The sequence below is a fragment of the Phyllostomus discolor genome, chromosome 15 (genome assembly GCF_004126475.2).
Source record: "Phyllostomus discolor isolate MPI-MPIP mPhyDis1 chromosome 15, mPhyDis1.pri.v3, whole genome shotgun sequence".
Lineage (NCBI taxonomy): Eukaryota > Metazoa > Chordata > Mammalia > Chiroptera > Phyllostomidae > Phyllostomus > Phyllostomus discolor.
Genome location: NC_040917.2, coordinates 10,816,385 through 10,843,673, shown reverse-complemented (window position 1 = coordinate 10,843,673; position 27,289 = coordinate 10,816,385). Strand labels below are relative to the sequence as shown.

Here is a 27,289-nt window from a genome sequence, read left to right as displayed (position 1 = left end):
CCAACAAGGCTTGTGAAGGGACTCTTCACTTGTAAAAATACGTGTTATCATGGTCTTTTAAGCAGAAACACTCCCAGCGAACGTCATGGACAATCTGTCTCATAATTCTGTGCATCACTTCCCCCCCGTGGTCAGCACAGCCCTGTCCAGTGCCCCGTCCCCTGCAGAGCCAACCTCGGTCTGTGCAGCAGAGGCACCGGGATTTTTTATTTTCATTCTAGAAATAAATGAGCAGTTGGAGTCTCAGAGAGGCTAAGTGACCCGTCCAAAATCACAGTTAATGAAGGCCACCGGAGTTCCAGATCTCAAAACATGTGGATGTTGAGATCTTAGTGATTTTTTTCGGTGGTCTCTGTGAAACAACTTTGTCCTGAACATCAGTGTCCAGGTAACCGACCACCTCACTGAGCTTTAGGTTGAAGGGAAGAAACAAATGTCCGCATTCACTTCCTGTTTCATTAGACACGTGGTCCGGAAGCTTTGACTTCCCACCTCTAATTCGAAGTCATATTAAAGTCAAATTCTAAAGCCCTGGCTAGCGTAGCTCAGTGGATTGAGCACGGGCTGTGAACCAAAGTGTCGCAGGTTTGATTCCCAGTCAGGGCACATGCCTGGGTTGCAGGCCACGGCCCCCAGCAACCACACATTGATGTTTCTCTCTTGCTCTTTCTCCTTCCCTTCCCTCTCTAAAAATAAATCAATAAAATCTTTTTTTTTAAAAAGTCAAATTCTAGATGACCTTTCTACACAGCCACTTTAGAGGCAGAGTATTACATGAGGCCTTCTCGAACTTTCTTCCCCTTAGGGATGTAGAATCTTATTAAATTACTGTTCGTTTGACCCTCCAAGTCCATAAAGTGGTCTCATGTTAGTCTTCCAGAAACCTGCTGCAGAGAAAGATGTTTAAACTTGAAATTGAAATGGAACCCTTGACAATAGAAACTATCTTACATAGAACTCCAGGAATGGCTTTTAGTAGCTGGTAGTTTTACTATGTTTGGTAATACGGAAAATTAAAACAAGGGTCATATTATAAAGGATTCCCACTTTGTACCAGGGCTGAGGCCCACACATAACACCACCTAGAGCATCTTTGGTGCCTCAATAGTTAGGGATCGGCACAAAAACAATTAGCCTCAGCCATACTTTGGACAAGGCCTAACTACCTTCATGTTTTTCCATTTTTGATAAATTGGGATGTTCCCTGGAAATGAAACCTCTTTCACCCACCTAGACCTTCTTCCTTACCCACATCCTGCCCAGTGTCGGTACTCTACTAAAAAACAACGGAAGTGTCATTTATATCTGTCAGTGTGCTGCGCTGTGTCTAGATGAGCTTGGTGAGGTGTGAGCCCGTGCATTCATGGCTGAGTTGGCTCTACTGTCAACAGTACCCAGAATGCTCCCTACTCTAGCGGTCCAGCCTTTTCTCTTCTGTCTCCTCATCAAAGAAACTAGGAGGAGTCAGTTGGGTTAATTTGACTTCTAAGTAACTCCTTCTGAAAAGATCCTGTTTATTGATTGATTCACTCATTCCACACATACACGGGAGACACCTGCTGTGTACCTAGTGCATCCTGTCCACACCGTCATTCTGTTTCCTAGGAATGAAAGAAAGTGGTGTTACAGGACAGATGGGTGTAGTAAAAGATGCATACCTTCCTTGCGAAGAGTCATCTAAAAAAACAACCCTCCTTTTGCTTTTATTCATTAGTGTATCTAATGAGCTCAGAAATACAGTGTTCAAAGGGGATCTTATATTGAAAAGAACAAAGATTAGATTAAATGGCCAGAATCAATAAAGCAGGTGGGCGCTGGTACAGCAGGAGCTAAGGAAGACTGACTGATGGAACACTTAATTGGGGCTGGAAATTTGATTAAAGGTAATTCTACAGGAAAGCTGCAATTATTTAATTAGATTTTTAAGTGGATTCAATCTCTTCCTCATGAAGAGATACCCTCAGGGACCATGTGTATGCACTACAACCTCTCTCACCAACTGCTGAAAATATTTTAGATATTTGTTACCATCACAAATGGCCTCTACCATAAAAGTTTTTTTTTCCAAGCATGAGCACAAACTAAGATGATCAGAATACCAACACCTCAGGTCACTTTTGTTTTGAAATTTAGCTTTTAGTAATTTGGAAAATGAGTCCTTGTGGAAATCAGTGCTTTGAAAGCTACCAATAGTAGCAGGAAAAGACAGTTCCCACGGTAGGTTGTAGAAAGATGTGCTCTAAAATTCCACCTTCGGTTCCCAGTGTTTGGAGTGATGTTAGCCTCGTTCTGTGGCTGGCTCTCTTTTGCCTTGACCTTCAGAGAGGAAACCTTAGAACGACATTGAACAAATAGCACCAATGTTTGCCGTGGTCTCCGATTTTCTGTGTAAGATACTTCTTCAGTGACACCAGCCAAACTTCATCAAAAACAGTGTGTGGTACAACTCCATACAAAACCGCTCTTCATAAGGGGCCCCCTGGAGCTGGCCCAACAAACGTCAACGTCAATAGTCCTCATCCAGTGGCCTCATTCCGCATCTGTAACAGATGGAGCATCTGTCAAATTTCGTGAGACTCAAATATCCTCTATGAGGGAAAATGACAAAGATATTCTTGTCATCACTGGAACTGGACCAGAGGGCTCTGAGTGTCTTGATATTTTTGAGAGTCACGGGTCCTCCTGAAATAACTGCATGGTGGCCACGCTGCTGTCTCCGTCCTTTCTCCGTCTGTCATCTGTTACATCTGTCTTTACGCACGTCTGCCACCCGGGTGGACTTTCTCTGGCAGCCAAGGAGACTCAGTCCTCAGGGAAGTGGATTCATAGGGGGTTGCATTGTAGTTCGGCAAGATGTTGTCCTCTTCCCTCTTGTAGTGGCAAAACAATTGATCGGTGCTTGGCCCTTACGAAATGATGTGAAGAAGATGCCGAGAGGCCTTCAGTTGCCATGAATAGACCGTTTCAATTTTAGCATAACGTGGAAATAGTGGAATGTGTCAGCCATGGTCCTTTCTTCGTGCCATTCCTTCGTACAAAATGGTGTCATTTATCCAGCTGGATGTTTAAGGTCATCCGATGTCATATTTGAAAGGTTTTCTCTTTCTCCCCTTATTTTTTGAGGAAAATTGTGGCAACTATTGAATAAAAATAAAGACACGGTTACCAAGTTGTAAAATCTGTTTATTTTCTTATAAATACCATAAAAACCACTATGTTTTTATTTCAGTGATAAGGTTACACATTATTATTTTTATCTAAAAAAGGTAAAAAAAAGGAAATTCCAACTTTTGGGGAAAATGACAAAGACCAGTGTGTCTTGATTTGTAATGCTGTATTTCTGTTTTTAGCGCCTCCGTGTTAATAAGCAGGCAGGAAGTGATGGATTTCTTTCTCTTTTTTCCTCTCAGCGGTTTACCTCTGCAAGAGAACCATGCAGAACAAGGCAAGGCTGGAGCTCGCAGACTATGAAGCTGTGAGTACTAAGGACGTTCCGGCAGAGAAATCATAAAATGAGCAGGAGGGAGGCCCGTGGCTGTTTCGGGGCAGTGGGTTAACTCTCTCCATTCGTGGGTGTCAAGGGTCAGATTTCCAAGGGATCACATCGCATCACAAGACTTAATAAATCTCTGACTTGCCGGCTTGCTTTCACTGTCATTGAACACAATGTAATTCTTCATACACAGACTCAGAGTAAGAGGGGGAAGCATATTCTACTTGCAAAACTGACTTAAGTGTGAAAACTTGAGATATACACTTACACATACCGAAGATATCCAAACACAGGGAATTAAAGAGCATGTATAATGGGAAAGTGGTTTCCGCAAAACTTTCAGACGGGTCGCCGTCAGTGAGTCCGATCAACCCGATGTAATCTGTTCAAGTCATTGTTACACTGTGATTTGCGGGATTTGAAACACTGTTGAGACACGGGAAGTAGGCGGCCAAGCTTACACTGTTGTCAGGAACTGGATAGGCTGATTGGATCTGTAGTAGAAATAGCAAAGTGAGCGCAGGAAAGCCCGGAGCACTGTTTTTACACAACTGAATTGTCGTATTTCGGATTTTGAGTTGAGGCCTTTAAATTCAATTACTCATGAAAACTAATATTTGTCATAGGTTTCCCCCTTTTTCTCTATGACTGTTAACTCGGGGATTAGCTGTCTTCAGTGGGCATGGCGCCTCCAGGCCAGAGGATGTGCCCTGCTTTAGGAATTCTGCGTCTGTTTTCTTGATAAACACCCATGGTAGGTAAACTAGACGCGGGTAGCGAAGGTGAACCCCGGGATGTCTTCCCCTGTGCCGTGTTTTCCAGGAGAGCCTGGCCAGGCTGCAGAGAGCATTTGCCCGGAAGTGGGAGTTCATTTTCATGCAAGCGGAGGCACAGGCAAAGTGAGTCCTTGTGAGTCTTTTGGGAGATGGGTTCAGGTTGGGGCCGTTTGTGCAGGGAGAGGCACTGCAATTAACACTGTGCCTCCTTCTTTGTTACGATGCTGACAGGGTGGACAAGAAACGAGACAAGATTGAAAGGAAAATCCTTGATAGCCAAGAGAGAGCATTCTGGGACGTGCACCGACCTGTGGTAAGAAAATGGGCCCCAGTGTGGTCTCCCGTTCATAATCACAGCGTTTGGACAATGAAAGACAAATGTGCTAACCCCCTCATTTCTCCCAAAGTCTGCATGAGTGAGTTAGAAAGATTGCCACTTCTGCGTAAGGTGACCAGACTTCAATAATGTAGCATTTAATTCATTTAAGAAACGCATTTTTCTTTCCATTGTACCATCACTGACTTAACTCAGTCTCGGCATTCGAGTTGCTTGATGCTTTTAAACATTTGAGGAAAAAAGGCTGCCACAAAGCCGTTCGGCACAGCTTACTATTTACATTTTTCTGGATTGACAATAAAGGTATAAGTCAAAATTTTGTTCTTCCCCTAATATTTTTTAAAGCCTGTTAATAACCTGCTTTGGATGTCGGATTTCATGGACATCTTACAGGGCACTGACTCACATCAGCTCATACGTTAAGGATGTAACTTGGACCTACATACAGGAACTCGGCTGTTTTTCTTACACAATAATGTGAAAGCATGTGTCTTAGTGTAACAGGTAACAAATGGCCTTGAGTAGCACCAGAAAACTCTGTGCAAGGAGTTTAACAATGTTCATGAGCATTCGTAAGAAAGCATGTCTAATCTCATATATTTCTGTTTTGATGCTGTGTCTTTGTCATCTCTATAGTTCTTTAAATACAGAGAAGGCATTAGGGAACTATATTTACATAAGCATTATTAGAATAAATAACAGGTTCACAGCATCAGACAAATCAAGATGGAGAATACTTTAAAACTGTCCTGTCAACTATCAATATCTTCGGGGTCTGACCAAGGTTGGCCTGTCTTGCAAAAATTCATTTTTATATGCCTGTATTTCCATTTCAGATGGCAGTGCAATTGTTAAAATCTGTTGAGGTTTTCTTCTTTTGAATTCACAAAAGCTTAGAACTGAGATTTAACCTGCTTTCCCACTCAAAATTCAGCTTGAGTTTTACGGCCAACAGGGAAAAAGGCTTGTGAGGTCACATGCATACGCATCGCGAGGATATGAAGCAGGATTTTGCGTGATTGTTTGTTTTAAGCGAGCTCTAGAAGCCGGTCCACACACCGTCTCCATGTTTGTCCACTTTACACTCTGGACCCCTGGTGGCCCATCTCCAGCCTCATTCAGCTTTGATGGCCAGCATCCTCCTGGGAACCCAAGAGGACTCACCCATGCTGGCCTAGCTCTCCTGCACTGTCAATTGCTCAATTTTTCTCAAATGTAAAACTGCTCAAAAATAGTGTCTTTTTTTAGAAAAGTTCAGATAAAACTGTTTTAAATCTGAGACAGACGGCATGTCACAGGGGTAATGAGCCCAATAAAATCTCCGGCCACAAGGATACAGCAGTGTCATATGGTAATTTCAGCAGACAAAAATGAATTTTATTTGCATAATGTCGGGTCCATCCTTGCAAAAAGTCTGCTGGTTCTGTCATTGAGTGTACGCTGTATAGCCATGACCTTGAAATAGAATATAATGACACCTTTTCATCGGTTTTCTGTTTCATTCATTGAGGTCAGTTTTCTTTGCCACATGTAATGGATGCATTTTGACACAACCAGAGCGGTAAAAAGTAGAGTTCCATGAAAATGACTTGCAGAAATGTTTTTTTTATTTCTTTAAAGGATCTAGCTTATACTTCATAATATAAATATTTTTCTCCCCATGAGTGTTGTGCTGGGAAATCCTGCCAGTGGTTTCTCTTGGGTGAGAATAAATACATCCTCAGAAAACTAGAAAAATTCAAAATTCCTTTTTTTAAGGACTAGTGGTACTACTGCAATATGAATACCCCACACGTTATTTTGAGGCGTGACCATAAATTGAGTGTGTACCTTAAACAAACAAGTACATCAGAAGATTTCATTGGCTCTGTGGAAAATATTTTTCTAAATATATAATCGATAGAGAATTTGGGGCATGAAAAAGGGGAATAAAGTCAGAGCATTAAATTTCTTTGATTTTCACTGAAAAAAAAAGTAAGGTTACCTTCACTGATTCATTCAACTAGTATATCTTTTTTAAAGATTTTATTTATTTATTTTTAGAGAGGGAAAGGAGGGAGAGAGAGAGAGAGAGAGAAACATCAATGTGCGGTTGCTGGGGGTTATGGCCTGCAACCCAGACATGTACCCTGACTGGGAATCGAACCTGTAACACTTTGGTTCGCAGCCCGCGCTCAATCCACTGAGCTACGCCAGCCAGGGCTTAACTAGTATATCTTTAAAGCAGCATTTACAGAAGCTTAATGCATCGCAGGCTAAAGACCCAAAGTGAGGAAAACACTATTCCTGTGATTGAGAATTGCTAGTCCCGGGGTGAGCGGGATGGAGGTTTGACTGGGTAATCGCTTGGCCGACGCCATGATGAGCTCTGTAACAGAGTGACTCACATAGTGCTCTGGGAAGTCCAGGAGCGGCTCGAGTAGTTGGTTAGTTACAATTGTCCTGAGGTGGGAGAGAAAAGACTTAAGGGAACTGAGGTCTTCTTCTTAAAGATGAAAAGCTACCCAATGTAGGGAGGGTCGACTTAAACATGCTGAATGCAGACGATGTGGAATAGGCATAGTCTATTGCAATCACTGGAATCACTGGAATAGTGATTGCAAAGTAGCTTTATTTCGGTATTCCATTTCTCCCTTAAGCCCACTCTGAGATGCCAGTTCCCCTGAACCTGTGTGGTCTAGGGCCTGACTTCTCGGGTCCCACCCTGGTGAGTAGAGGTACAGTAAGTCCCACACACGGTAGTGATGAAATACGCTGTTCCAAGACATGGTCAAGCTGCAAACCTAATGTAAAACCGGGGCTTCTTTTCCCCTGGTTCTGCAGGGCAGGAAGGAGGCAGTTGCTGGTTTCTTCTGCCTTTTCCCACCGAATGTCTTTGCTCCTGATTCCCACCCCTTTCGCCATGGTTTCTGACACATCCCAGGATGGAGAGGAAGGGGCTGGACGAGTCGGGAGCAGCAGCCTTTTTAGCAGACCTGCCCACTCCGATAATTGAGTGCTGGTCCACTCTCTGGGCTTGACCTTGGGTGAAGCTCCTGTATCTTGTGGGCGCTTTCGTCGGCCCTTTCCTGACCACGCCCCTGTCATCTGGGGATTCCTTGCCAGCAGCTAACTTTGATTAAGGTGAATGGGTCTCTGATTTGGCTGGCTCTTCCTCAGCCCCTAGGGGTCCATCCTATCTACTGTTTTTCTTTGCCATCTCACCATGCTTCTAGGAAGCCCTCCTGGACAGGAGCCTGAAGAGACCCCCCATCTCTCATCTGGACCACAGCTGGACCACAGCTGGCCTTCTGGAAGCCTCTGTGCTCTGTCCCAGAGAACCAACCCTAGGACTGTACTCAAACTTCAACTTTCCATTTCACCACCACAGGCCCGTTCAGCTGCGTCTCGTGCTAGCTGCCTGAATGTCGTGCTGCCACCGATCTACTGTGGCCCTCACACTGTAGGAGGCACGTGGTAGAGCCCCAGGAGTCTCCTTAAAGCTCTTCTCTCCTGACTTGGGCCGGGATGAGGCAGGGCTCTCAGAAGACCTCTCTCCCACATCCCCCCCGACACTCTGACTCCAGATGCACGCGATCTGCCCACTCAGCCCCAAGGCTGGAGGGGTTGAAGGGCTGTCCCCTGCACCATTGTGTTCCTCCAGCGCCATGTTGGCGGAGCGGGGGAGAGCAGACATTCTGGTATTATCCATGCACTTGCGGGAAAAGAGTCTAATGTTCTGCCCTTACGTATAACTTTGGCTGCAGGTTTGTCATGGATGAGTAAGAGGATTAAGAATGATCTGATTCTTGAACTTCTATTTAACATTTTCTACCGTTTTGCCTAAAATATGCCTTAGCTGAAACTTCCATTTTCAAAATCCTGCTACATTCGGAAGATAGCGGAAGAATATCTATCCATTTATATCAAGGCAAAATTTTGCTTTCACCTGTTCTGTGAATTAAGAAAAAAATAAGCTACAGCTAAATTCTATAAATGCAAAAACAGTCCCTTATTTTATGTATACTATGCAGGTATACATAAAATAATCCAGGTAGAAAAAAATGGTTAGCTACATGTTATCAAAATTTAAGATATGCCACAAAACAACAAAACATATATATAATTTAAAGAAATAAATATTATACTTAAGGAATTTGGATTTTATTGAGTAAATGGTGTAGGGGAAATTGGACAGATAATGTGCAGAAAAATGAAACTAGACCACCTTCTTATGCCACACACAAAAATAAATTCAAAATGAGATAAAGACTTAAATGTTAGACCTGAAACCATAAAAATCCTAGAAGGAGACATAGGCAGTAAAATCTCAGACATTGCTCATAGCAGTATTTAATCTGATATATCTCCTAAGGCCAGGGAAACAAAAGAGAAACAAACGAGACTATAGCAAACTAAAAAAGGCTTTGCACAGCAAAGGAAACTATTAACAAAATAAAAAGACAGCCCACTGAATGGGAGAACATATTCTCCAATGCATCAGATAAGGGCATAATATCCAGAATTTATAAAGAACTTACAAAACTCAACACCAAAAAAAAAAACCCAAACAGTGCAATTAAAGAATGGGCAACACACGTGAATAGACACTTCTCCAAAGAGAACAGGCAGGTGGCCAATAGACATATGAAAAGATGCTCGATGTCACTAATCATCAGAGAAATGCGAATTAAAATCACAATGAGATATCACCTCACAAATGTCAGAATGGCTGTCATCCATAAATCAGCCAACAACAAGAGCTGGAGAGGATGTGGAGAGGGGGGAGCCCTTTTGCACTGCTGGTGGGAATGCAGATGGTGCAGCCACTGTGGAAAGCAGTGTGCAGATACTGCAAAATATTAAACGTGGATCTGCCTTGGTAGTTCAGCTTGTCCATTAGATTCTGCATATGAGTGAAATCATATGGTATCTGTCTTTCTCTGACTGGCTAATTTCACGTTGCATAATGTTCTCCAGGTCTATCCATACAGTTCCAAAGGGTAAAATTTTCTTCTTTTTTTTTACAGTTGAGTAGTATTCCATTGTGTAAATGTCCCATAGTTGTTTTATTCACTCACCTACTGATGGGCACTTGGGCTGCTTCCGTATCTTGGCCATTGTAAATAACGCTGCAATGAACATAGAGGCGCTTATCTTCTTTCAAATTAGTGTTTTGGGTTTCTTTTTTTTTTTAAAAAAAAGATTTTATTTATTTACTTTTTAGAGAGGGAAGGGAGGGAGGGAGGGAGAGAGAGAGAGAGAGAGGGACAGGGAGAGGGACAGAAACATCAATGTGCGGTTGCTGGGGGTTATGGCCTGCAACCCAGGAATGTATCCTGGCTGGGAATCAAACCTGGGACAATTTGGTTCCCAGCCCGCACTCAATCCACTGAGCTACGCCAGCCAGGAGTGTTTTGGGTTTCTTATGCAAAGTGAAATAAGCCAGTCAGAGAAAGGCAAATACCATATGAGTTCACTCATATGCGGAATCTAATGAACAAGCTGAACTACCAAGCAAAATAGAGACAGACTCGTTGATAGAGAGCAGGCTGACAGCTCTGGGGGGTGGTTTTGGGGTGGAGGGGTGGAGCAAAAAGGAAAAAGGACTCATGGACAGCAGTGTGGTTGGTTCAGGGGTGGTATAAGGGGGACAAAAATGGTCATGGGAAAAAATCAGTAAAAGTAAACAAAAGCACACAGGTGTTTCTGTCACAGGGCTGTGATATTTGAACCAGCCAAGCACCCGTGACCAGATCCAAGCCCAGAGAGCTTTGCGAGCTCTCAGGAAGCTCGTTAATTTCTGGCATCATGCCCACACTCCAGGCACTTGGCTGTTCAAGCTATGGCCCTGATCAGATGTACATTTTTCAATGAAATACGTGAAATGCATGCCACGTGAGTCCTTTCTACGAAAACAGGGGAACAAGACCTGCGGTTGATATTGGTGGCAATAGGAACATTGATGAGAACCTTTATTGCAGTTTCTAGTTACAGCAACTGTTTTACGTTCATCCGATCACTGATTCTTTACAGAGACGTTGTAGGTAGGTAACGAGTGTCCTTAGTTTGGAAACAGGAGGAAGCAGGGCTCCGAAGGGTTGAGTTTTGCTGACTATCATACAGATAAGAGTCAAATTCTGACTTTTGACGAAAACCTGCCATTTGCTCCACAGCTTCATGCTTCTCTGTTAAACAGCGTCCAATCTTTCTTTGTCCATTTATAGTGCACATCAGGGTATGTTAGTGTGTCGGGGCCAGACTTGTGCACGCCATTTTTGTTTTCAATTTTGAATTAGTGAAATGATTCTGTAGAGAGGAAAACTTTTCCCTTCTTCCCCTCTAAGGGTCTTTGGCTGGCCTAATAATTAAACTGACATAAGGAGGTTAACAGGAAAAAAAACAAATTATGTACATATGGAAGCCCATAAAAATATAAGGCTCGGGTAGTCAGAACATTGGGGCCTGCACACTGTTCGGAGCAAAGGAGAAGGGAAGAAGGGATGGGGGCAGTTTGCAGGGAGCTAAGAAGGGCACAAGTTTGACAAGCAAATATGTGTCACGCCATACATGTGTTGTTTGCATATAAAAAGTTATTTTGGGTAATAAATTTCTTCCTGGTACAGACTCCTGATCCACGTTTTTTTTGGAAGTTCAGGGGGAGGTAAGAAGCCCTTCCTGAGTGTGCTGGACTCTGACCATCGTCAGCTCTGAATGAGCCACCTGCCAAAGTTGCATGTGCCGGGGCAGCCTATTCTGCTCCCTCTCAATGAATTGACCTATTCACCTGCTAGGTGCTCTGCAGTGCCTTGCACGTCTGCTTGATCTCTGAGGCCAGCAAAAGGCAGTAGATGTCCATTGTCACAGCACTCGGAGAGCCGACTCACTATTACCTGCCTTGCTAGGCTGCTGGGGAAGAGTCCCCATGGGGAGCATGCCTTGTAAGTGCCACCGGTGTAGAACCTAGAAGTCCCCAGCTCTGATCCTGGTTGGATCACTAGGTATAGTTTTCTATAGATGGAAGGTGGGGTGCCTTGAATTTTATACTGCAGGTATAATTTGCATGCATGATTTTATGTGGAGCTTGTTGACCAGAAAAACAGGATTGACTAGGTATTCCATCACCGAAAAGGATCTATTCAGGAAAAGGAAAGGATTTCAATCCACTCGTGATACTGTACACACACAGAACCAGAGGAAGATAGGGGAGGCGAACTTATAGAGGGGAAGAGGAAGTTGCAGGAGAGGCTGCTACAACCCCTGAGCTCCGTGGTAGACACAGAATCTTCCCTGTGGGGCTGTCGCAATGACGTAGAACACCAGAGCTCCTCCCATGAGCCCTAGCTGTTCCCAGATGCCATCCCAAATCCTCACGTCCAGATTAAGGTCTCAGTCATCGATATCAAATTTAAATAGTAGCAGGACTTTAATATATTTCCTAACACCTTCCTTAAAAGGTCTGGGTGACACTCCTATTGTATGTCCTAGAATTGTCGGTTTTGTGGCATCCATGAGAAAGAAACCGTGTTGAAGGCCGTCAGAATGATGCAGGTTTGTGTCTTTAACAGACCATCAGCCCATGCTTACGGCACAGCCTTCTCTGCGGACTGTCCATGATCTTGCTTCTTATCTCTTCAGCCAATCTAGAAAATCCAAACAGTCCTCACCCAAATTTAAATCTTCCTTTTGTGTTATGGGAAAAAAAGAGGAGCAATCCTGTCCGTCATTCTGATCTGTTCCTTTAGATTGAAAATATTTTGATACAACATGGCACTCAGGAGCCTCGACAAGTGAAATTGTTCTCATTCTCTGGCTATATCTTTCACCCGCCCCCGTTCTTTCCATCCTTGAATAGATTTGGAGATAGTGTCCTATTGTTATGTAATATCCAGTGCTATTTATGTGAGCCAGCTGAAGACTGAGAGTAAAACCGCTTTCCCTGTTATTAAGGGGGAGCTTCTGTAGCCTATAGGTTGGCAACTGTTTACATTGATGCCCCCAGATGTCTGCCCCATTTTTTCTGATGCAGTGAGCATGTGGGCAGTGGCGGGGTGGCGCTGGGGATGAGGCCCTGAAGGCCAACAGCCAAGTCTCAGGGAGGCAGGCAGAGAAGATTGTTGATCTCAAGTGCTGGTGGTGTCTCGCACCTTCCGTGGCCTGGGGCGGAGTCAGGAGGGAAGCGCAGGCTCCAGCTGTGAGGTGCGGGACGGGGAAGGCAGTGCCCCGGATCACTCCTCCTACAGCCGAAGTAGAATTCTATTTGCCCATGCAAAGGGTCCATAGATAATCTTTTAAACCTAGGGAAAGAGAGTAAACGATGGGAAATGTTACCAATTGAAGAATCTGGAACAAGAGTCTATGGAGCCCTGTGAAGCATTTTTGCAGTTTTTTTCTGTGGGTTTGTGATCAGATCAAAGTAAAAAAGTAAGAAGGTGCACACGCACACGCGGACATGGCGGAGCAGAGAAAAACAGGTTCCTTCTGCCAGTATTCTCACAGGACCAGCCAGATTTCATAGGGAGCACTTATTATGTGGGATTTTTTTTCCTGCTCATTTGCTTTTCCCCAGATACACAAATTGTATTTTTTAAAACAAGCAATGCTGTGTTCTCTTATCTGCTTCCAATGAACTTTCTCTTTCTTGACAAAATGATTAAATTGAAATTTCAAACCATCCAAGCGAATAAGAACAAAATAAATCTCTCAGACCCAGAAGGTCCTAGAAAAAATTCCCCCCACTCTGCTGGTGCCCTCTCAACCACCATTGACGTGCCTCCACACAAGCAAAAACTGGCTTTTCCTGAACAGGTTACATTTCGTTATCGGAGACTCCAACGTAAAGACATTTGTCGTTACATATTTTCAAAAGTCAGCGGTTAACCCTCTGAGGAGTGAACACTTGAAACGAGGATGTATCAGTCTAGGGCCTGATCTGATGGATCTGAAGAATTTTAAGCCGAGTTGAGTTCTGTGCTCCTGCCTGCAGCTCTGCCATATCATTCGTCCCCAGAATGCACTTTTTTATTTATTAAATATGACATCTGGCCTTAAGTTCCCAAAGTTTGTTTATTTGTTGTTTTTCTTTCATTCAGTGTCATGGAACGTGTTTGTTTTTAGTGATGAGCTTCCTCCAATCCTGGTAAACGGACATCTGAAGATATGGGAAGAAAGACCCAAACCCTTGCTATGTGACTGTTATTCTTACGTCAGCTTACACTGCTGGCAGTGACAGCGGCTAGTGGGTGCGTCACGTACTCTGCGTGTGAAACCGCACTGACTCCTCACACGCGTCATTTCGTGTAACAGTGAGTCCGGTAGCGCTGCTGTTCCCTCCGCTGGGTAGGGGGAGGGTGCTTCACTCTTCCAAGATAATACAGTCCATGATCTTAACTATGTTGTAGCTGTGCTATTTTGTTCTTTTTACATGTGAGGCTCATTTTAACCAGTGATATAATCCTTTACCTTGGTAATTATTCAAAGGTTTTTTATGTTCTAAAAGTGCCTCAGATGGAGTTATTTTAGCAAAAAAGCTTAGCTTGAATGACTCTTTGCATAGAAGTTTTAGAAGAAATCGTGACTTCGATGCTGAATTTGACCCAATATTTACACTGTCTCCCAATGTGAAAATCTTTGATGTCATGCTTCACTAAACATTAGGTTCACACTGGCTGACCTGTGCAGTTAAGGGAATGCTTATGAAAAATTATATAATGGCTATGGTTGGAAAACAACAAAGTACTCCATGATTTATGAGCTATTGTTATTATCTTTATATAATTTTTATTGGTTTACATCTTGGATGCAGATTTTTATAGTTTTTTTTAATCTTTAATTCCATAATACAGAGCAATGCAGAACACAATGAGTCCTTTGGAAATTAAGTTTCTTTTATTCTATGTCTACAACTCACATACTTTGTTTTTCTTTTAATTTAGTTTTTTTTAAGATTTTATTTATTTTTAGAGAGGGAAGGAAGGCAGATAGAGAGAGAGAGAGAGAAACATCAGTGTGCGGTTGCTGGGGGTCATGGCCTGCAACCCAGGCATGTACCCTGGCTGGGAATCGAACCTGGAACACTTAATTTAGTTTTTATTGCAGTAAAAGACTCAACATGGGATCAGATCTCTAGGGCTTCCTGGTGTCCTGCTGCTTTCTATCCCCCCAAAATCTGACAGCGGTCTGCTGTCAGCCATTTGGACTTACCAACCAATGGACTAATTATATTCCGAGGTAAAAAATATTTGAGTGAAATTTTATGTGTCAGAAATGTTTCCTTTACACCTGAGGAACTAGAGCATTTGTTTGATGTTAAGTGAATGTATGATGATCACGGTAGGTGACGCCCAGTAGGCCAGGAGGCTGTTACACGCACCAGTGTTCTCAGGTGCACGTGCACACCACACGCGCCAGAAACAGTAAATAAAACCATTCTGTATTTTTACAAGGGCTCAGGAAGAACTGTTATGTAAAATCCATAATTTCTCTCACTTATTTATTAACTTACTACATGTTCATTAAATACCTACTAGATATGAGGAAATTTTAGTTTTGGGCACAGATATTTAAAAAGGTAGCCAAGGTTCCTATATGTGAGGAACTTACCTTTCCGTGGTAAAAAGGTAGAATACACGAACAGATATATAAGAACATTCCAGGTGGGGGGAAGTTCCATGATAAAAACAAAAACAAGGTGATTGGATTGGGAGGGACTGGGAGCTATCTGAGGTCAAGCCGTCAAGTAGGGACTCTCCGAGGCCCCGAAGGCCAGGGGCTAAGCGAACGTACCTGAGGGAAGGAGGGGAAGCTGCTGGTGCAGAGGAGAGAGCCTGGCACAGACGAGAAGCAGAAAGAAGGCCAGTGAGGCTGTGGTGACGTGGGCAAGGAGGTACCGAGTGGGGATGGAACGGTGGGCAGAGGCTGCTTATGTAGCACCTTGTAGAACACGGCAAAGGGCTTGCCTTTACCCTAAGCGGGGTGACAAGTGTATTGAAGTGTGGAGCGTGATGATATGGCTGTCATTCTAAAAGAGCACTCTGGCCACTGCTGGGCAGAGAGTAACTTGGGGACAACGTGGGCAAAGCAAGAAAGGGACAATGGGGACACATCCAAAGGACAGTAGCAGCTGGGACCAGGGTGGTAGCAGTGAGGGGGGAGAGAAGCAGATAAAGTTGGAATGTGTTGGAAGGTCAAGTTCATTTGCTGAGGCAGGAAGTGGGGGAAAGAGAGGATTCAATGATGACACCCAGGCCTGTGCTTGACTATTTGGATGGGGGTGACGGCATTTCCTGTGAAAGGAGTAAATGTCTCTCACTGGGGGAGGCACAGCCTTGGAATGCGGCCCCTCACTCCCTGTGGTTAGCTTCCTTCCCACCCCTCAGGACACGGAATGCATCTCCAATTCCCCTTTTGTACGTGATCCCTGTTTAAACTGGAATTTCACGTAAATGTCTGACGTCATTTACTCTGTTCTCCTTAATTAGCTAGGATAATATTTATGTCCTGGTAAGTTTCCCAAAGGATATAATGAGAACTTGCCTACACGTCATTTATCACAGTTTTTATTCTTCCTACCTCCCGTGTCCAAAAATCTCATTCTACTGAAAACTCAGCCAAGAAATAACCTCTGAAGTCTAAAGCAAAGTACGTGTCAAAACTCCCACACTCTAACTCCTGTGCTTCGGTTGGTCCCTTTGCTAAAATGTGAGACACTGTGTTAAAGGAGCATTTGTCTGTTTTCCTGACCGCTGGCGGAACTCAAATGACAAATGATGTGGCCGTGCTAGAGGCAAGGACTCAGAGAGCGCAAAAGTGACAGCTGATAGGAAGAAGGCACAGGCAGTCTAAAAATGATATAAAATAACATAAAAGCTCAGAAAAACACTAAGAGCTAGGACCATCTAGCTAGGACACTGCTGTCTGTCTTAAGTGAGGCAAAAATACGTGTAGTTCCCAATAATGACTGTGAATCAACAAGAGAAGTTTGTATTGCTGTGGAAATAATTTTGTAAGAGTTCAGGCATGTTTTTCCAAATGGTGAATATAAAGTTTTGGCTCTTAGTGATAAATAGGTAATCTAGAAAATACCTTTATGGAAACCCTCTTTTCTGACACCACTAGATAAGTACTGTACTTGTCCTTTTCTGCTTTTGGAAATCAAGCGTAATGCAACAGAGCGTGTCTTTGAATTGTATCTTCTTTGGAGAGGTCTTGCTAAGCTCAGGTGTGTGTCACAGGCAGCCTTTCCCTGCGTGTCTGGTCTGTGAAAGGGAGGAAACCTGCTTTCCATTTGAGAACATCTGACTTAGCAGCCTCCTGCGTACTTTGTAATTCCAGGCTATTGAATTCAGGGCTGCTGTTGTAACTCGAAAGTAATTCCAATAGATTAACGACTTCCATGAACTTAATTGTCATATGTAGCTGTCCCATTGCAATGCATTATAACAATTATTTTTGAACACACTGTGAGTTATTTATACTATCAAGAATTGTATTTGGTTCTGTTCCCCCTTACAACATACCATTGAATTAGCAGTGCTAAAACAGTAGTAACGTCTGCAAAATTGAAAATTGTTTTCACCCATTTAGTAACTGATCCTTGACTGTGCTCTGGCTCTAAACTCTTACACTGGGGAAATCTTCATTGCTCTCAGAGAGCTGGCCTACCTTTCATTCCTTCACTCCCATATTCAACAAACACGTAAGAGTTAAAGTCAAAAAATGTAAGGCATCTGATGCTAACCAAGTCTGTGGACCAGGAAACCCCCAATTCTATGTTGCCCCTCTGCCTCCCACAATTAAGATTGCGGAGGAACGACAAGGTAATGTGAATCAAAAGCCACTCCACTGAGGGCTGCAAAAATGTCCTGGGTGCTGGCTGACCTGGGACCTCCCAGGGCAGGGCAAATCAGACTGTGTGTGCAAAACCTAAGAGTGGTCTTTTCATCTCCCAATGAGAAATCTTTGCATGTCCTCAAGTTACAACCAGCATTTCGCAAGGAAAACAAATCATAGAAGGGGAAGGAGATCATTCACACCTGTGAATGGCAGGCCAGGTGGCATAGACAAGAAGCATTTGCACACACCTGTCTCAGGTCCATGTCCCTGCCTCAAGGATCTCATATTTCATTCGAGGAAAGCGTGACAACTCAGCCTCGGCCAAGTGATTATTTTTAATACAAAGTACTTCTAGCTGGGAGGATTTTAGGTATGTTAAAGGTGAGCGTGAAACATGAGCGATGTCAGACAGTACACAGAAGCTATGGGCCCACTTGCTCGTTAGAGTCCTCTCGGTAGCTTGCTGAGAACTCTGACAGTCTGTACTTGTACCCTCGTGACACTGGCCTGCCTGTTAAAAGGGATTATCATATCATGGCAGGGTGAACAGGCAGTTCTTACGTGTTGAACAGAAGTGATCTGAGTCCAGCCAGAGCAGAATAAGAATCTAGGGAAGTGGAGGAGAGACTCTGAGAACCAGAAAGCCTGCTCTGCCAGGCTTTTGGTAATAGACCACCAGATCTTAATGTTGCACGCTCGGTTGGTATGCGTCACATTGCCAATGATGATGCGGAAGGATGGGCCAGCGACAGACAATTGTGCAGGCGTTTTGTCGGAAGTTTTCTGAGTCGTGAATCTTGATAGCGGCTGCCCAAAGAGCTGCGTTCCAGTTGGAGAGTTCAGGAAGTAGTAAAATCGGTCCCTGTCTTTGTCTACGTTTATTTCTGTCTCAGGCTTCCTCATTTCACCAATTCAGTAACTGATCGATTTTCCTTCTTTGGGCGCTAAGTTTTTACACTGGGGAAATCATTCCCATCAGAGAGCTGGCAATGAAGATTTCATTCCTTTTTTCCCACATTCAGCAAACACCTTAAGAGTGTTCACCAAATGGGGTGAACACTCTCACCCCACTTAAAGCCAAACATGTTAAGGCATGTGATGGTCAACAAACCCATGGACCAGGAATCCCCAACTTCTGTGTTTGCCGATAACTCCTGGTTATTGCCTGGATAATTACTAGACAATAACTAGAAGCTGTCGCTGACTGTTCTCTTTCATGGATTGTGCCTTTGGTGTGGTATCTAAACAGTTACCACCAAACCGAAAGATCACCTAGGTTTTCTCCTATGTTATCCTCTAAGACTTCTGTATTATAGCATTTTACATTTAGTTCTATGATCCATTTTATTATTTTTTTTGTAAAGGGCATACTGAGTTTTTGAAAATAGATAGCAAGTGTGTTTTTAATACACAAGTCACTTCCCTCCAGTGATTTTTCACTCACGTTTCCAATGAAACCAAAGTCCTGACCCTGGTCTATGATTTCTACCTGATCCCTTCCCACAGCTCCAGGCTGTGTGGTGGTGCATTTCCTTCCCCTCTGCCATCTGAGCCTTCCCTCTGCCCCTTGAGATTCCCAGCTCATTCATAGCTGCATCAGAGAGGGATTACGTAATCAAGAACGGGTGGCCGGGTAGTGGACAAAGACGACTGAGTAAGAATCAAATGACTCCATAGTACAGAGGAGGGTAGATGGAGGGGATTTCAGGGCAGTTGCCTCACATGACTTCCTTTAGTGTGTGTGTGTGTGTGTGTGTGTGGTGCTTAGTGGGTGGTGGGTCAGCAGGACTCCCAAGGCCCAGAGGCTAAATCAGCCAGCAAGTGCTCAGGAACAGAGAGCTTGGATTGGATCTTTAACAACTCCCGAGGCTGATCCCTTTAAAATCTATAATCACTTTATACGAGGGTAAGGAATCTTTTTAATTGAGATAGAATTCATCGCAAGATGACTTTTGAAAACATGCACCGTATTACAAAAGGAAAAATCTTTTTCAGGAATTGAATTGTATTGAACCAATAATTATGTTTGTGCAAAACCTTCATTTTCCCAGAATCGTGTCTTTGTGAAATATTCCTAGGGACACGCATGTGTCTCACTATCAGCCCTGTTTGCCGCCTCATTCCCACACCTCCATCTGGCCGTCACTGAGAACACTGTTTTGCCCTGTTACACGTCAGCGACAGCGGCTGATGGTAAGGAGGGTGACTCTCCAGGTGTGTCTCTCGGCGCCGCCCCTCACGGAAGAGTCCCCGTCACCCCGCATTACCCCGAGCCCGGCAAACAAAAATGTGCTAGTCCGCCAGAGGAAATGAAGGACATTTAAATTCCTTTATATAAAGTGCCAATAATAACATCAACAACTCCCGCATGTGTTTGCAGCTCATCAAGACACTTCCACGAACACTGTGGCAGTCATTCGTCTCAATGCTATGCACCTTTTTGCTTCTTCAGGAGTGGATTCCAAGTCACTGAAATCTCCCTTTTAGTAAATAGTATTATAGTAAGATTACGATGCAGCTTAATGCTGTTGAAAATAAATTCACTCTTAAATCACTAGAAACAAGATGCTTCTTTTCGAGGCCAATGTAAATGCCACTTTATTATTCCTTAAATCCAATAGTCTGTACTTACATCTGGCAAGTAGTACATATTTGAGCGTTTTATTAAGTGCCTACTTGGCTATGGGAATGTTACTTGTATCTTATTGGAGAGATATGTTTATCAGTGCAGAAAAGCGATTTATGCAGAGCATTCCACGGGGGCCTGGTGCCAGCTAGTCGTACCTAATATACACGCTTCACAAAGATAACTGCCTCTTTCCATAACGACGTGATCTCACTGAGGTCAAAAGTGCTTGAAAACAAATTATTGTAAAAATGTCTGCCTGCTGTGCTGGAGAGAGCCGGCAGGATGTGTGTGAGAACACACGGTGAAGGGGCCTGTCGCTGGGTCGTGCCCTGCCCAACCCCTGCCCCGCCCCTTGCCCCTCCCCTCGCCCCTCCCCCTTCCCGTGGAGATTCCCGTGGGTCCTCTTTGTCAGAGCAGGAGGTTACCGAGGTGTGGATCGGGGCTTCGTTTCCGTATCTCTATTTTTCACAAAATCTGACAAGTCAATGCAGACGTAAATATTCCTTGAATACATAAACATATCAAAAGAGGATTGTCACATTTCATTCACCACAGTGCCTGCTTTCTGAAAGCAGTTCTTTCATGGGTTATGAACACTTGGTCGTGACCTTAACTCTTCAGAAATATAGTCGACAACCTTGGGCATCTGAGCTTTTCAATTTTCTGGAATCCCCTATTTGAGTGATAGATTGGGGGTCTGTTGAACCATGACCTGTCACACAGGGCTCTTAAAAGCATACGAAAGCTGGTAGGCAGGCCACTGAGATAGGACTCCCAGGTCCAGCGTATTATTTAAACAACTTAGCCATTAGCAGCAAATTTTGAACTGGCAGGTTTCATTTGCCTGGGACGGAAGTAGAGTTATGGGGCATTATCTCAGGTTTCAATCTCTAACAATGTTTTCTTTTAGAATCAATGCTTTCTTATTAATTTGCTCGTTAAGGATGTTAATAATAAGTGGTTTAAACAGAATGTTAGACCTCTGCTAATGGCCATAACCTTGAACTTGGAGGTTGAAAATTCTCATTTTCTCTGGGGAAATTAGATATGTGTATAGAAGAGCGGAAAAAAAAATTCTTTCCATTTCATGCTTTCAGTGGTTGGTGTAATTTTCGGAGCCATTTGTCAATGAGCCCGCCTGGTCTGAAGGAAGATTGATTTAGAATTACAGCTTATTACAGAAGGAGCTTTCAAGTTCAATTAGTTCGTAGTCCTCAGATGTATGAGCAAAATTCACTTTCTGTATTTTGTATCATTAGTCCGTATTCCTCAGATGCCCATGGGTTTCGAGGTGTGCGCTCCACACGGTGCAGTCATATAAATCACCTGTCAGGGAACTGAGTCGCTTTTGGATAAATGATCACACTCAGATTTCTTCCCACCTTCCCTACTGCTCTGCGAGATTGCTTTGGGATGGGAGTTTGGGGTGTAAAGCTTTTGTTTTTATGTGATCCTGTGCAGTGGCGGCTCAGGACTAAGCATCCACTGGGCGGCTCCTGGCTCCTTGCTGATTTCTGCTTTGGACAGGACGGTACAGCCTGTCCCCAGGCCTGCTGCCCCGGCGTGGGCAGCAGGGGGGTTGCCCCGGCGTGGGCAGCAGGGGGGTTGCCCCATCCTCTGGCACTCAGCTGCTGGCGTGTGCTCGCGTGTGTTCAGACATCTGCTCCCAGCATAAAATCCTTGCCCACCGCGGCCTTTGTCCCACTCTCGGCTCCCATCCACCCCCTACTCCTATCCGAAGCTGTATCCCAGGTGACAGAGGCATGCGACAAATTGTGCATCCTTGCCTGCTGCACGTGAGCTTTGGGAAAAACCATCTCAGGCTCATCTTTCTTGCCAACACCTGCCGGACTGGAACAACTCGTGTCGGATATGATGGCATGCGGGCCACCCTCCAGGTGTGAATGGGACCAGCTGTCCCACGGCCCCATTCACAGCCTCCCTCTTACCTGTGGGCAGATCCGTCACCCCTCCACTGCCCTGGGGGGTTCTTCCTCAGAGGGGAGCAATGGGACACCTGCTGCTCTACCTCTTGCTTGTATTTCTCCTTTTCTCCAGGTCAGGAGAGGGCATGCCTTCCCTTTTCTGTGTTTTATGTCCTCATTTTTCCCACCCCTTCGCACAGAGAAGAAAAGCTCCATGATCTACCTCGCCACGCTTGGCTCTGGATATATTGATAAGAGCTTAAAGACTGTCAATACCTCCTCTCGCTAATGGACTCAGACTTAGGGGAAAGGCTGCAAGGGAATGGAAATTGAATAGGAAATGAAAACGCGTTGCTTTAATATTTTCAAAGCATTATCTCCGTTCCATCGCGATCGATGGTGGTGAATCCTGGCTGGTTATTAAAATCACCGCAGGTCTTTTACAAAATACTGATACCAGGCCCCCGCAGAAAAATTAAATCAGAACATGGGATATGGATCCATCCGATGCTGGGAGAGTTTAAGTAAATTGCTCCGTGTCAATCAGCAAATACGCCCCACTGGGCGGTGGGAGCTCTCCCTTCCTCCCCCACTGCCGAGCACACCGTTGTGCTGAACCAGTTATTGATATTTCTGTTCCAACTGGTATGCAAACCAAATCTATAATGCAGTTCGTGTTTTAGTGCAGTGTGTGTGTGTGTGTGTGTGTGTGTGTGTGTGTGTGTGGCATATATATTTCACATGTAGTTTATGTAGGAAACAGGTCGAGAACAATTTCCCGTGCACCTCTTTACTCCGTACAGCAGTGCGGTGTGGTTGTCGCCGTGGCTGTGCCACCGGGACATCTGTGCGGCTTGCAGCAGATGTCACCACACTCAACACAAGCACAGCCCACGCATTTCTCCGTCCTCCTTCTCCAGGAGCTTCACTGAGGATGGCACCTGAAGGTCACGCAAGGACGAAAAGAGGGCAACATATCTCATTGCCGGCCACTGGGGGTAGAAGTGGCCGTGGCCACGTGGGGGGACCTGTCAGTGACTGTCGTCACAGCCTTCCCTCAGGTTCCACAGGGCCAGGCACAGACGCGCTGATCAAAAACTTCCCAGTCACAGATCGCTCTGTCTCTCCTTGTTTTCCATGTGCAGCCTGGATGCGTGAACACCACCGAAGTGGACATCAAGAAGTCATCCCGGATGAGAAACCCACACAAGACACGGAAGGTAAAATCACCGATTATTGTGCTGATGGCAGTAAGGAGCTTTGAGGACATCAGTCTCGAAAGTCCCCGCTCCCACCTCGCAGGGTACCCGCGGGTGTCTCCGCTGCTCTTTCTTGTTGCTTGGCCAGGAGAAATTCTTGGCATCGCCGCCTGGGTCTCTGCCAGCCCCTCTCCCCGGAGGAAATAGCTCCTCCACAAAGCATGCAGGTGCCTGTGCCAGGACCGGGGGTGAGGTGCTGGGGACCCTTCTCTCCCTCACCGGGAAGAGTCCTCAGCAAGGAAAGACATCTTTTTCAGGGTCCAGGGACTGTCTGAGAAAAAGTGGGGCTGATGGGGGAGGGGCATTTTTAGAAAAAATGTCTGAGGGAGAAGGGATGTTATAAAGATTCCTAACTACAGATACTGTACGAGGACCCCATCTGACATCAGAATTCCGTGACGACCTAAGACAATGACTGTGTGGTGACCGTATGTGACAAAATACATAAAAAACACAACTCTCCAGAGTTTAACACTTTAAATAATCTTTTGAAAACCCATAGCAGTAATACCTACGTATTTTTTTTAAGTAATGCACACAGAGAAGGCATTTTTACTCATTCCACTCAAGAAGAAAAAGGTTGATGCACATAAGCATTTCTGGCCTGGAACGCTCCCTCTGAAGACAGGGTCCAAGGATGGTGCCCCTACATTAAAGCACTCCACAAAGTTCAAGACCTTCTTTTCGGTGGTTTTTTTCCTTATGTAGCCATAGCATTTCCCAGGCCCCTGAAGTAGGCACACAATTTTTTTGGTAGTCTTATTTGTTGTTGTCTTTTCCTTCCATCCCTAGAAACACATGCATCAGACACAAGGGCCCTGATGTGGTTCAAGTTCCTTTTCTTTCTTATAAGGCCGTTGGCCTTGATGTGAGGATATAGAAGCCGCGGGAGAATTGTCACAAAAACCATTCAGACGCAGCGCTGAAAAGCTCTTATCTCTGAGACTCCCTGAGGCACAGAGGCAGAGCGGGACCCAAGCAGGCTTGTGGGTGCCCTGCCCCTGTGGACAGCCCCACCTGGGTCCTTTCATCCTCTGCTCGCTGTCCGTTTTGAGGGCCCCAGGGACTCACTTTATGGAGCGAGATTCAAGATGCGATCAGCTCCCCAAAAGTGCACGAAGCCACCTCTCACTCCTTTCTTGGGAGAGAAGAGGGATGGAGAAGTTAAAGATAATCATGTCATCATTTATACTGCTTTTTAACACAATAATCAATATCGATACTTTACCAAAGCGTCTCATAGCATCATTCTTTTTAATTTTATTTTTCAGTTACAGTTTACATTCAGTATTAGTTTGCTTTAGTTTCAGGTAGACAGCATAGTGGTTAGACAATCATACACATTACAAAGCCCCCCCCCCCGATATTTCCAGGACCCACCTGACACCGTACAGATTACTGCAATATTATTGACTGTATTCCGTACTCTGTCCTTCACATCCCTGTGACTTTGAAAGTTTGAAAAGTAATAGCTGAGGGTGTTGCTCTGTGCACCGCCCATGAGCCCTCATTTAATGATGGGAAAGCATGAGACATCCAAGGTAAAATACGCAAAGACATGGCATCGTTGAGCGGCATTTGCCTGGGTTGCAGCTCGCTTCCCGTGACTCCACAATGCCGGAACTGCAGGGCCTGACTGCGGAGCTGCGTGGCACTGGGATTACCAGAGCAAGAGTGACGTTCCCAGGGATGCCACAGCCATCGTGTGTGCGCTGTTGCTTTTAACAGCTGAAGAAGACGATATTCTCACCTCTTGACACTTAGAGCTTCCCCCAGCCAGAAGTGTTGAATTTGCTAGAATCTTCACAATGCAATTTTACTCTAAGCCACAAGCTGGTTTGTTGTTTTCATCCTTTTTATTGAATTTATGGAGGTGACACTGGTGAGAATTATCATCACTGCTACTTCAGCTCGTGTTTGGCTCAGAGCTGGAAGGACCCATTCAGTCCACAGATTGAGTAGGTCTCTGCTTTAAGTCCCCCTGGCAACTTTCATTTTGTGGGTGGGACTCACATGGTTTTGATATGTCCTCATCCTTCCTCCTCATCAAAGACAAAATTGTCGCAGGCCACCCCCAAATTTTATTCTCCCTTCCCCCTGTGCTCTCCCTATAGTCAGTTATTCTGTTGAAGTTAATAATTTAACCACTTCCGTTTTCAGATCTGTGTGTCTCTTTTACATTCATACGATATTTATGGTAGCAGGGCCATTTGAATTTTGATAAGAAGCTTAATCAAATAATGTGTCAAAGTTACCTAACTGAATATATAACACAAAATTACCTTTTAGAAAAATCTGTGACTGCACATATTTTGTCCTAACATATTTCTTTTTTAACTTAATATAGTCTGTCTATGGTTTACAAAATGATATTAGAAGTCACAGCCCTACCCACACACCCACGCCAGAAACTAAACCTCCAACAGAAGACGAGTTACAACAGCAGGTGGGTCGACCTATAAAATGGCCTGTTACTGGTGCACGGAGTAGTAGCTATGAAAGCCAGATGGGGAATGTTAAGAGCAGGCATTTTGAAAGGTTACTTGTCTGGTTGACTTATTCAAATAGAAGACGTTCAGCTAAAAATAACAAAATTGGCTAATTTTAAGATATATAGTCAAAACTCTTCAAGATTTAACTCCCCAAGTCCTTTGTTCTCTCCCCAGTTTTTTACAGTCACGTACACTAATTTACAGGTGCCTCCATTATCAAGAGTTGTTTTGCACTTCAGGGCTCTGTCTTACAGAAAGAGAAGGCAGGGGGTTGGCTCCATTGTCATGCATTTCCCATATCCGGTCATGTGCCGTGATCCTTACAAAAGAGTGCTGATTGTTTCTACAGTTCTGATCTCTATATCTACACGCCTGTTGGAGTTTTCCCATATCTCCACTGTCATGTGCACGGTCCTGGTGTATATCGCTCCGTGTTTTACCAACTGACCTATAATTTGGTCTCCAAATAATATTGCAAAGCAAACACCAGTGTTTCATAGCAAATAATAATTAATCTCCAGGTTGGTTCCATCATGGGGCTTTTTCCCCTTTTTAAATATTCTTTCGCCCCTGGCTGGCGTAGCTCAGTGGATTGAGCATGGGCTGGGAACCAAAGTGTCCCAGGTTCGATTCCCAGCCAGGGTACATTCCTGGGTTGCAGGCCAGAACCCCCAGCAACCGCACATTGATGTTTCTCTCTCTCTCTCTATCTCCCTCCCTTCCCTCCCTAAAATAAATAAATAAATATTTTTCTTATTTATTATAATATAATTTATCAATAATGTAATACATTTTCTAGTATATTTATAATCATCAGGAAGGGAAAGTAAATCAGAGAATTTTAAATTAAAGTTTTCCATGTGTGATTATTATGTTTGTGTGAGCATTTGTCTGCACCGTTGATAAAATTATTCTCAAAACACATGTCATTGATGCTTTGTTGGGATAGTATTAGGAAGTAGGGTACATATTGAAATTAGAATAACAAATAACAAATGCATTTATGTTCTAAATTCAATAATCAGGGAGTACACATGCTTCTGATTTGGCTATTGACCACAAATAAATGTTTAAAACGTCTATAACACTTTTAAAAGAAAGTTGCATTTTGGTAAAGTAGGCAGAATGTGCAGATTCATTGCTGCTCTCAAGCGATATGGGTTATATTTACATTCAAACAGAATTTTAATTTTTTAACTCCTTCAGAGCTCTGTCATTTGATTTTTTTAATGGGCTTTGGAATTTTACTGATTTGGAACATACTCTTGTTTGAAATTGCCCCGTTTTTCAGAAATTAGAGCTAGAAATTATGAGAGTGTCACCACTTCTATAACTAGTCCTTAACTCTCTTTTCAGATAAACTATTGGCAAATACAGTTAGACAGACACCGGTTAAAAATGTCCAAAGTTGCTGATAGGTAAGTATCTTGAGATGTCCGTGTACATTTAAAATTTTTATATGACAATGAAATATGATCAAAATGGTTAAAAAACTATTGGAAAGGGAGCTAAGTAATTGGAAACATGGAGTAAATGTTATTCTTTCCTTTTTTAACATAGAAAAC

At 43.9% G+C, this 27,289-nt stretch overlaps 1 protein-coding gene across 7 annotated transcripts in view; it reads left to right on the top strand.

Annotated features, from left to right (window-relative positions):
• Window positions 1-27,289, top strand: part of RGS7 (regulator of G protein signaling 7) — a 307,380-nt gene that overhangs the window by 257,466 nt on the left and 22,625 nt on the right. For all 7 annotated transcript variants that reach the window (XM_036016116.1, XM_036016118.1, XM_028531203.2 and 4 more), the window contains exons 7-12: window positions 3,411-3,475; window positions 4,316-4,392; window positions 4,501-4,582; window positions 23,119-23,193; window positions 25,580-25,678; window positions 27,081-27,142. In XM_036016116.1, the coding sequence (XP_035872009.1) occupies window positions 3,411-3,475; window positions 4,316-4,392; window positions 4,501-4,582; window positions 23,119-23,193; window positions 25,580-25,678; window positions 27,081-27,142 (460 nt within the window). The remainder of the gene's footprint in view (window positions 1-3,410; window positions 3,476-4,315; window positions 4,393-4,500; window positions 4,583-23,118; window positions 23,194-25,579; window positions 25,679-27,080; window positions 27,143-27,289) is intronic.